The sequence below is a fragment of the Cebus imitator genome, unplaced genomic scaffold (assembly GCF_001604975.1).
Source record: "Cebus imitator isolate Cc_AM_T3 unplaced genomic scaffold, Cebus_imitator-1.0 Scaffold30, whole genome shotgun sequence".
In the NCBI taxonomy this organism is placed as follows: domain Eukaryota; kingdom Metazoa; phylum Chordata; class Mammalia; order Primates; family Cebidae; genus Cebus; species Cebus imitator.
The window spans coordinates 7,135,332-7,147,346 of NW_016107345.1; the positions used below are offsets into that span (position 1 = coordinate 7,135,332).

Genomic DNA, 12,015 nt, shown 5'->3' on the forward strand with positions numbered 1-12,015 from the left:
TTTGTCTTGCCAATTAGGTTGCAGAGCTTTTGGGTGAGAGGGGCTAGGTTTCATGCTTTTTATGTCTTGAGTGTAGCAAGTACTCCACAAATATTCTTTAAATAAATAGCTGTAGGTGACTATATATATTAGAAAATTTCTTTTCTTTTATTTATTTATGTATTTATTTTTCTTTCCAACACAGAGTCTCACTCTGTCACCCAGGCTGGAGTGCAGTGGTACGATCACAGCTCACTGCAGCCTTGACCTTCCTGGGCTCAGGTGATCCTCCTATCTCAGCCTCCCTAGTAGCTGGGACCACGGGCAAATGTCACCATGCCCTGCTAATTTTTTGTACTTTTTGTAGGGATGAGGTTTTGTCATGTGGCCCAGCCTGGTCTGGAACTCCTGGCTTATCCACATGCTTTGGCCTCCAAAAGTGCTGGGATTATAGGTGTGGGCCACTGTGGCCTAGCATATTAGACAATTTCTTGAGGAGAAATTTGCTGACACCTTGAACAATGAACAAGTGGATAAATGTGCTAAACAGTGCTATCAAAAATATTTAGTCTCATCATTCTGTCACATAAACAGGGAGAATAAAAGTAGTAATAAAACACACTTTTAAAAATAGTATAAATAAATAAAATTAATATTTTATAATTTTATGATTTACAACGCTTTTCTCACTTCAGTAAATTATTGATTAAAGTCTTCAATCTTGATTGAAAATCCAGAAATGAAGTTTGTATTAATTTTAAAAGGAGAAAATATCTGTAGGAATAGAAAGATAAAAACACCTGGCTTAAATATTCTAGACCAGGAGGGAGACTGACTGTTGGCAGGAAGCTGTTTGGCAGAGGGAGGCTCGGCTGCCATGCTTGGGTCGCTGAATTGGAAGATGAGGCAGGAAGGCTTTGGTCTGGGTCTGGAGCTCCAGGAAGGAAACGAGGCAGACCTCTTCTTTGGTTCTGGACATCTGCAAGAGAATGAAAATCCCAATCCATATTTAAATTTATGCCATTTTATTTAGTCCTTCCTAAAATATTTGTTACTTCTTTATTCATGGGGTAGTTTATCTCCTGCTTCCTGCTGCCTCTCATTTTAATGCCCTTCCTTTTGTTTATTTTCACTACCCACTGCCATTACCGCTTGACCTCTAAGTTAGAAAAAAAGAAATGCAGAAGACTGCTGTAGTAGTTGTGAGAAAAAGTTGAATTTAGTCAAGATAAATGACTTTAAAAAAAATCTGCATATGTGTATATGTGTGTGTGTATATATATATATCTATATATACACAATTACTTCCATATATATACTTATTGCATACATATTTATATGCATATATGAATTATATATTATATACATATATGAAGCAAAATGTGGAGACTAAATATTGGTTGCTTTATACATATCTAAATTATATATTATGCAAGTTTATACATATAAATTGATGTTACTTGCATATATGTGCAGTAATATATCTCTATGTATTTATATATACTTATTTATATATATTTATATTTATGTAAGTCTATGTTTATATAATCAATAATAGTTTGAAGGTATGAATCCCTTTGTAGCTCACCCAATATTACGAAAGATAAAAGATATTATAATCCAATAATTCTATAAAGTTTGACTGAAATTTTTAGAGAAGACACCTGTTTTCTATATTATTGCCAGGTAAATAGGTTACGATTTTAATTATCTCTCATTTTGAAATTTGGGAGTTTGTTATTTACTTTGCATTGCTCTGTGTAATATTATGCATATCCCCTAATAAGGTGGTATATTCATAAGTCTTTTTGTTTAAAATATAAATGATAGCCTTTCTACTATTTTTTTCTTCTCACATAACTACAATTTGGATATCTCTCTCATTAGACATCATTTTTTTCAAAGAATATCAGTATTTTTACTACTCATGTTTAATAATCATTAAAGTGTTAGAACTTTCACAAATGCATTCAGTTAGTTTATCAACATGATGCTGTTTTAGATTGAGTACAGATGTGAAGCAAGGTTTGTGACGGGTATTTTCAAATACGAGAAGGGCCATTAAGAAGACAAGTAATTCAGATTGTCCTAAAGACATATACAAGAGAAGGGCAAGGAAATTGGTTATGCATTGATAACAAGTAGGACATTTATAACAGCTACACAAGGATTTGAATAAGTACTCTCATTATTCACATACCAAAATTGAAGTGGAATCTATATAATTAGCAGCAAATTACAGTGTTCTCACTTCAGCAATGACATTTAAATTTATGAATGTGTATGTTAGGGGTGGAGAAGTATCTTTATCTTTTAAATCTCTGAAAAAGAAATTCCAAAACTGAATTGGGTTTCCTTTGGTGATAATAAATTTCCCGTCATCAAGAAAACTCAAGCATATTCTGAATTCATTCATTCATTTATTTATTCATGAAGTAAATTTATTCATTTATTTATTTAATGTTAATGTTGTAAGAATAAACTGAATTTATTATTATTAGCGTAGGCCCATTAAGTTTGTACTGGTCTGTGATATTTAGAATTTGAACATGCTTTATGGCTAGGACCAAATAGAATAATTTGTCAAATGGCCCCATTAAAATAGAGCTTCCTACTGATAATACTATAGTAGTTTGGTTTCCACAAGGACCCCCATCCTGAACTTCTCATACATTTGGGGCGGATACAAAAGATACAGGCTTTAGACCTCCCCTTGCTCTTGAGAAGAATTCCGGAATGGGATCCTAAGCAGTAAACCTAGAAGAATACTGCGTAACACTGTATCAGATTTGGGAGAAGAGCTAATGGCCATTAATACAGCAATAACAACTCAAAAATATTAAAGGGCAATAAACATTGTTTCTTTAGCATTAGTGCCAAATGTATGTTATCACTTTGAGAAAACATAGAGGCAAAATTATGATCTAGGGAAAACTAGTATACAATGATAAAATTCAGAATAGTAGTCCATCTTGAAAAAGAGAGGATGCATGGCTATTGGCTAGAAAAAGAACTTTATAGAATATAGAAATGTCTATATCTTGACCTCGGTGGTGGTCATGAGTGTGTCCTTATTTTAAAAATCATGGAGCTTAGATTTTGTGCTCTTCTTTATGCACTTCACTGAACACATTATCTCTCAATTAAAAACCATGTGTAGGGATGAATAGCTGGTGTAAGATTATTAGATTCTCTCTCATTGTCAACTTCATTGTTAAAGGGAGTCACAGATTACCCCAATTTTATCATATAAATTATGTTTGCTCTAACAAAATGCTGTAGGTTATTGAGGGTTTGGCAAGTAGCTATACATCCTCACTCAGGCCTGGAGGGCCTTAGGCTTCACAGCAGATCCAGAGGCATTAATGCATTTAAGGCTCAGAGGATATTATGCCCAAAGTCTTTATTTAGGAGTAGAGCATAAGTGAATCTCTGCCTGAGACTGTTGACAGTCATCACTACTCGGAGATCACCTGCTGCTGCTTCTGGGATTGTAGTTCACATGCAAGCAATCTTTGGACACAGCTCTTGTTCAGTTTAAAGCATTCTGTTTGAGAGCAACTTGCTCTCAAATGGTGTTAACTTATACTAAGCAAGGGGGCTCCAGACCACACAAATGTTTCTCCAGTTCTAATGGCATCCGGTATTTAGAATGTCTTTTGGTTTAGTAGTGCTGGTTGATCTGCCCATGAAATGTGTGAAATGTTCAATTAGTCTGCATTCACTGGCAAAATGCTAATTGCCAATATAGCTACTGGGCCAGAGAACATGATGTTATAAATAATGTCTTTAAATACAGTTGAAGAAAACTATCCATAAAAATGTTTTATGTAGATAATGGTGATAATCTGGCTTGCCCTCTTGAACATGATATCTAATTCAAAAGAAAGCTTTGTTGTCACTTATATTCTCTTAGGTAGCATGGGGTCTCTAATAGACGTTTTATCCACTCCATGTGTTAAATATTTTGAGCTGGCTGCAGGAGTGTCAGTTTTCCACCTGAAGCTTTGCTTCTAAGTTTAGATGGAAGTCTTTATCATTATGGAACATTACTGCTTTCTGATAGATTAATCATATTTTGACATAATATTACTTTCCAGTCACAAGTTTCTTCAGAGACTCAGACTACCAGATGAAGAAGAAACTCCTTTGAATTTCTTACTGGCTTTGAATTTCTATCTACTCTTTAAAAAATGTATAACTAGCTTATAAATATTTTATACACTCTGCAACTCTTTACAGGCTACAGTATTGCTGTAACTCTTATTTTATAAAGTGATGAAGTATTTTGGACTAAATGTTAGTGCCATTCTTAAATGAAAAGAAATACTTGGCAAGGTTTTTTGTTTATTTTTCTTCAGATAGAAAAAAAATGACACATATTAAATTCGTGATTTTGCTATTTCACATCTATATTTTAGAATTCATGTAAGCTTTCCCAGTGATTCTGTGGGACTGAGGGACTGGTCTACATTAAAGGTTGATAAAAAATGGAAAGATTACCTCGTTTGTTTCATATTAAATAGTGTTCAAAAGTATGTTTTGATAAAGGAAGCAAGTAAGCATACACATTTCTTTGAATGGATCACGAATTTAGGATATTACAAATTGATGGACTCTATTATCCTATCTGTAATTAATTTAAAAGGTTTCTACCAATTGTACTATTCATAATTCTTCATGGTAACACTTTTCATTATAGTCTAGGCTTTAATAGTTCATTCTAACAATGAAACGAAAGCACATTATAATTTTATTTTTTTATATAGTTTCACAAATGTTTGTAGTAAGATTGTAACTTACCTTAAAAACAGCTACATCTCTTGTCTTTTGGGAACTTCTTTAAAGTAAGGTAACAGTAATGACATTTCTGCAATTTTAGGGATTTGAAAAAAAACTCACCAGTCCTAATTCCCAAAAGTCTGTTTGCTAAGTGATCTACATGCTTAAATTAGATATTTTTTGTGTTTTATCTTTAATTTACCATAAAGAAATTTTAAAATATTTTTGCTTTATAATTAATTCAGAAATACTTATTTCTAGCCCATCACATTTAAGAATCGATAACTCATGTAATATTATTTACAATAAATGGCTATATAACATAATTTTAATAACAAATGGGAAATTAAAATTTAGAGAATGTAACTGGATTGTTTGTAACTCAAAAGATAAATGCTTGATGTGATGGGTATCTCATTCCCCTTTATGTCCTTATTTCACATTGCATGCTTGTATCAAAACATCTCACGTATCCCATAAGTATATATATCTACTATGTACCCACATACATTTTTAAAATTTCAATTTTCTTAAAAAAACATTAAATTGCACTTTAACACTTTCTAACTTATGTGTGAAAAATTTTCTTCAAATCCCTTTAAACTTAAAATATCACCCTGACCTGTGTTTAACATTAAAGATTCCCATTCTAAGCTTTAATATGCAGCTTTTCTTATTAATTCACTATATGTATATTCATGATAACTAAAACATCATTTACATCTGAACGTTTACAATCTATCAGATAGAGTGTTTTAAAATTTAATTCAACATGCTTCTTGGAGTTAAAATCTTAAAATCACAATGTTTAAAAGTGACAAAGGACAGCTTTTAAAGTACCAGTCTCACTGGTGGTAACACAACCACAATTGTATATTTTTAGTCATAAGAAAAAAATTATTAGTTGGTTATATTTACTCTTACCTTTAGAGGCCATGAAGATGTCTGAGTCACTTCTTCAAAGGCTGCCAGGTTGGAAAACAAAGGCTTTTCTTGTTGCAGCAAGAAGAGAAAACGCAGCATGCATAAAACTTCAGAAGGTGTTGGTCTACCTCTTGTCAGCTTACATATAACAGAGGAAAGGAGTGCCTTGCTGTTTTTAGACTTCTGGATTTTATCAGTTTGGACAACAGAGTGAGATGAAACTGTCACAAAAGTAAACACTGTTCAGAAGCCATCATATTACTTTGGTGGCTGAAGGAATAATTTAAAAATATTAAAAACCAGAAAGGAAAGCACACAACACTCATTTTAAGTGTCTTTTTAAACCAAGTTGTTTTTATTTTTATATTTCTTAGAATATAGACATTTTACATTACTCTTATATCAGAAATATCCTGTTTTTCTAATTTCTAGAAGTCCCCTTGCCAGATTCTGTCATAAGACATCCTATTGTGTGTAAATTTTTGAAAATTCTTTACATGTTGAAAATGTTTGAACGTTATTATTGGTATTTTCTGTCGGATTTATCTCCATCTCTTCAACTCAAATCAAACAAGAAGAAGATATATTCCCTAAAATTATATAAATAAATCTTTATTTTCCTTTTTAATTGAATTTGATTAATCAGAGGCATTGGAATATACAAACCTTCAATAGCCTTGTAAACATAATCGAAATTTGCAGATGATATTTAACTGCATTGAATACTTAGGAAAGAAAACAAGTGCTGTAACCTTGACTGCACAGCTCATGTTTCTAAACGCAGCTGCCCAGGTGACCATGGAGATATTGCTCACCACGTCAGTTGCCCTAGATGGTATGATTCACAAAGGTTGAACATGCAGGATATATTGCATTGTCAGCAACACTGCTTATTTCTAAAAATAGTTAAAAGACTTCAGGAGGTATAGCTGGTGATGAAAAATTATAAAGTCAACCTCACAGTTTGCAAACTTCCAGAAGTCTGACTTTTCCTTATTTGACAAAGGGGAGTGGTTTTGCTGTTGTTGTTTTCTTAGTGTTTGGAGTTGAAAAATGTTACCACTGAGGCCGGGCGCGGTGGCTCAAGCCTGTAATCTCAGCACTTTGGGAGGCCGAGGGGGGTGGATCATGAGGTCAAGAGATCGAGACCATCCTGGTCAACATGGTGAAACCCCGTCTCTACTAAAAATACAAAAATTAGCTGGGCATGGTGGCGCGTGCCTGTAATCCCAGCTACTCAGGAGGCTGAGGCAGGAGAATTGCCTGAACCCAGGAGGCGGAGGTTGCGGTGAGCCGAGATCACGCCATTGCACTCCAGCCTGGGTAACAAGAGCGAAACTCCGTCCCAAAAAAAAAAAAAAAAAAAAAAAAGAAAAATGTTACCATTATTTAAGTTGTTATTTTGCAGAAAAGATGTATAAATATGATTAATATTTTTACGTTAAACTGTATGTTTCCTAGGTTTTTTAATGTTTGTCATGGGCATTTAGAAAAACTGTCATCCAAAAAATTAAGTTATTAACACTATCAAACTAGATATTTTGAATTGTGATCATAATTCACCAGTTAATTTTGACTGCTGTACACAGCACAGATTTTGGAATAAAAATAAAAACCTAAGTGAATTAAACATGTTTGTGAACTCCACCAGGATAACTATTTATGACATGGGCATGTGATGATAAGGGGATGTGACTGATAAGATCTTTTAAAATTTAATCTGCACTGAGGGCTTTTCAGATCATCGAACCTGGTAAGGCTACTGGTGAGGTATAGGCAATGCCCCTTGCTTCCCCTGTGCACTCTCCCTAACTTCCCAAAGACAGTACCAATTGTTTTGGTATTTTTAAAATTTTTATTGTTTTTATTATTATTATGCTTTAAGTTCTGGGGTACATGTGCAGAACATGCAGGTTTGTTGCATAGGCATACATGTGCCATGGTGGTTTGCTGCCTCCATCACCTCATCATCTACATTAGTTATTTCTCCGAATGCTATCCCTCACCTATCCCCGCAATCCCTCCTATCCCTCCCTCAGCCCTCCATCTCCCCAAAGCTACGGCTGACTTTCTTCACAGAATTAGAAAAAATCATCTTAGATTTCATATGGAACCGCAAAAGAGCCCACATAGCCAAAACAATCCTAAGCAAAAAACAAAAAACAAAGCTGGAGGCGTCATGCTACCTGACTTCAAACGATACTACAAGGCTAGAGTAATCAAAACAGCATGGTAGTGGTACCAAAACAGACATATAGACCAATGGAACAGAACAGAGGACTCAGAAATAACACTACGTATCTACAGCCATCTGATCTCTGACAAACCTGACAAAAACAAGCAGTGGGGAAAAGATTCCCTGTTTAATAAACGGTGTTGGGAAAACTGGCTAGCCATATGCAGAAAGCTGAAACTGGATCCCTTTCTTGCACCTTATATAAAAATTAGATATTTTTACTTTTTGAAGGCTTGGTGTTTGTCAAGCTGAGATCTCCCTTTCCTTCATTCCTTTCTTTTTCTCAACTTTTCTCAATGAGAGGCTCACAAACTCTGTTTAATAGGATTCTCACATGTTTCAAGTGTCCTAATACTGTGTGGTCATGCAGCCAGGAGATGCTGCTCCACAAGCTGGTATCTCTCCTTCAGCTATTGCTGTTGCCATTCAACTTCACCTTCACAGAACTCAATGCTCTTCTCCTAACACCTGCTACCTTCCCAGAAGAACCAGGACAGCCATTTATTACTCAAGAAGGTCACACCATCCTCTTGGCTCTGTGCTATGAAGCCCTTGACCTTTTCAAGAAGTATCAGTTTCACTTTGCCACCAGGCTGCAGTTTTTCTGGCCCCCTCACTTGATTCCATGAGAATAGAGCCAACCTGAGGTGGACATGTCTACTAGACGGAACTCAAGGCTTCAGATCACATTGAGAGCATTGCTGTAAAAAGCAGGAAACTTGAACATAAGTACCAGAATCCATAGGGTCAATGAGCTTTGCCTCTTCCCAGGAAACTCCATATTGGTCATTGCTCTCTCCGGAGCCTCTGGTCTGCTGCTCTGCTGTATGGGCTTGCTCATTTACTCAGAATGATTTGCCTTTCTGGTCCTGTTCCTTCTGAAACAAAAGGAACCTCTTATATTGCCCCCACTTTTTAATTTCTAGCCAAAAGGAAATGGAGACAAACTGCACCATAATCTCTGCACAATTACCTTCTGCCCATGAACTATTTTCAGGACCTATCACAGCTATTTCTGAAGGACTGTTCATTCAATATTATTGTGATGTTCAGAACTTTACTCATTGTTTAGTGCTTAGTATTTGACTTACATTTTAATGTCTGAAAGACACACCAGAATGGTTTCTCTCAGTACAAAGTGAGAGAATGTCAATTACATCTATATAGTGACAGAAAAGAAATGTTTCCTGTTACAAAACTAAACAAAACAAAGATTGTAATATAGGTTATATTATATTACTGTAAACTGCATATATAAACTGTAAACTACAAGATTATATCTTAGTCCATTTTCCATTCTCTAGAATACAGTAATCTTATATCTTACTCCATTTTTTTCTAGCGAATGGAAAATGGAGTAAGATATAATCTTACAGGTCTGGGACAGAACCAAGGACTGGATAAACTGGCTTTAGGAATACTATACTAGACACATGGTTATTCTTTCTTTGGCTTTACTACAAAATGTATGTATACATACATAAATATACAAACATATACATACATATGCAAATATATGGAGTGAAAGATAATTACTTGTTTTATTTTGAGTCATATAAATATTATTTTAGTTATAATTCTAAAACAAATTTTATTCACTTAATTTTTTTAAAAAATCATAATACATAAAATTACATTTATTTTAAACCACTGCATGCTATTTCATTTCATAAATATAATGAACATAATTTTTGGCCATTGCTCTTTTAATGGACATTTAAATTATTTCCATAATGTAAAGCATTGTTCTTATGCACACGTGTAGCAGTCTTTTGAAAGTATTTATTCAGAAAGAAAATTTCTGGTTTATGGAGTATGAAGATCTTCATTTTTACCAGATAGCACTGAATTGATCTTAAAGTACTTGTGCCAATTTACATTCCTAACATTAGTGGATAAGAGCGCCTACTGCCACATATCCTTTCCAATACTGGCTTGGTCAATGTAGCAGAGGATGAACTAGAGGTCTTTCATTTATGAGGAGGTAGCAGTAGAGGTCTTGATTACATTATAAGCTGGGTAACATAAACACTTTGTGTATATTTTGTTTTTTTAATCTTATACTGCATCATATAAAAATAATAGCACATTTTGTGAATAATTTGTTATAAAAGTGACTGTAGAGGTGGGGATTGGTGTGTGACTGGACTATACTTCAGTGATAAATAGGTCCTTTCATTCAGTGATGCTACTGGCATTATCTGCTAAAATATGAATCCATGTAAGAATTCAACCATGCAGCACCTAAGGCACGTATTTCTACACTTAAGTCTTACTATCCCTGGATTTATAATTTTTCATAATAAAATTCACTGTGGAGTTAGACAATGCATGTGCAAATAAATAAATAAAAATAAAACAAATATGGGAATAAATATTATTATAAATAGTTTTTCAGAGTCATGTGATTTATAACTACCATATTAAACACGAAGCACCCAGTTTCTTAATGTAAATCGGATGTTTCTTTTCTGAATGTGCTTTTCTGTTAGCCAGTTATTCACCCTTTGTAAACCTCCTATCAATGTGCATTTTTCAGTAGTGCCTCATCCATTTATTCATTTAACAAACATCTACTAACTTTTTACTATGTACATGACATTGCCGAGCAAAGCAATATTTAGTGATGTGAACTCCACTCTGGGGAATATGTACTTTAGTTGAGTATCATAATACAAGGATGCAATATTGCAATTTTTTAATTTTTTTAAGTTGTAAGTTAGTTACTACCTCCAGAAAATAAAATGATATAACTCATCTTTTCTATAAAGCAAAAGAAATTAGAATTAGTAATGTATCATTCAAATGAGAAATTCATTGTTTCACACATATGTGTTAGGTTTTTCCTTAATCTGTTTCTTTAAAACAGGAAAGTAATAGCTATTAAGATATTCTTTCTTACATAATTAGGATAGTAAACTGGATCACCCTTCTTAGCTTCTAATAAGAGATAATTTTTAAAATCCTTACTTTTTCTACTTAGTTAAACTGATATTGATCCAATATTCATTTTTTAGAATGTAAAAAAAAGAATCCAGGACACATGGTATAATCTGTCTGAAAGATAATTCTGGAGCAGATATATCTAGGTCTCCGTCCACCAAGATGACATGGAAAAAACCTTCTAATTTGGAGTTCTGTTCACAGACACAACATGGAACAAATGGTATTCCATTATCAGTATATTGTAAAGCCCAAGGCAGAAGCAAAAGTTTAGTTTGTCTATAGAATTTCTTTTAAAATTTTCAGCCTTATACATTTTCTTTGAGTGAGACTGGTGTCTTTGTCTTCTGGCATTTTCATGATTTGTTATGCACAATATAAACATATAATGGTACTTTTCTCTAAAGAGTCTAAAAGAAGAGCAAATATTCTGAGAGGTTCTTGCATATAAACATTCTAGGCTATGTTACAGTAAAACAAGATGGAAATTGCAAGCAGAAAACTGCCCTCTTCAGAGATATGAAATAGCAACGACTATTTATCTAGATATCCTTCAGAGTATATGTTTGCATATGTGTCTGAAACAGAGAGATGAAGGGAGGGAAGAAGGGGAGAAGAGAATAAGTACATGGAGGGAAGAATTAAGAGGACATTAACAATCTTGAGACCCCAATTCTTTCTACCAAGAATTACCATCCTATTTTAAAAATCTCATTATTTCTATCATTATTTAAATTATATTTACCTTTGCCTTTGTTCTTGTGCTTTGCTCAGTGTGGTCACTTTTTCTTCCCAACATCTGTCTGCATCTTCAGATATCACCAAAATACTGCATTGTGCCCTTTGGTAACTGCAGCCGGCAGCCCAGCAGTGCTCTGCATACAACTGCCTTCATTGACAGCAGCCATATCATGCACAGCCAGTGCAGCTGCAATTCAGTGCCAGCTAGGGTATATAAATTTTTTCTGCAGCACATTGTCTTTGCATTTCCAGCAATGAAAATAAGCTTCTCTGAGATTGGATCCCTCAAGAGCAAAGTTTCCAAGAAATTGAGATAATTGTTATATTAAATATACATTAAACATATAGGCAAAACACATTAGAGTTAATTTATGCTTAATAGTGCATGTTTAGTGTTTACTTCTGGTGCT

At 34.1% G+C, this 12,015-nt stretch overlaps 1 protein-coding gene across 1 annotated transcript in view; it reads right to left on the bottom strand.

The window, feature by feature from the left end:
• The window catches only part of PLSCR5 (phospholipid scramblase family member 5), a 28,580-nt gene extending 16,765 nt beyond the window's left edge, over positions 1 to 11,815 (bottom strand). The window contains exons 1-3 of the mRNA XM_017523790.2: positions 11,610 to 11,815; positions 5,686 to 5,823; positions 780 to 958 (exon numbers count right to left, since the gene is read on the bottom strand). Coding sequence (XP_017379279.1) covers positions 780 to 958; positions 5,686 to 5,698 — 192 coding nt within the window. The 5' untranslated portion in view covers positions 5,699 to 5,823; positions 11,610 to 11,815. The remainder of the gene's footprint in view (positions 1 to 779; positions 959 to 5,685; positions 5,824 to 11,609) is intronic.
• Between the last annotated feature and the right edge of the window lie 200 nt (positions 11,816 to 12,015).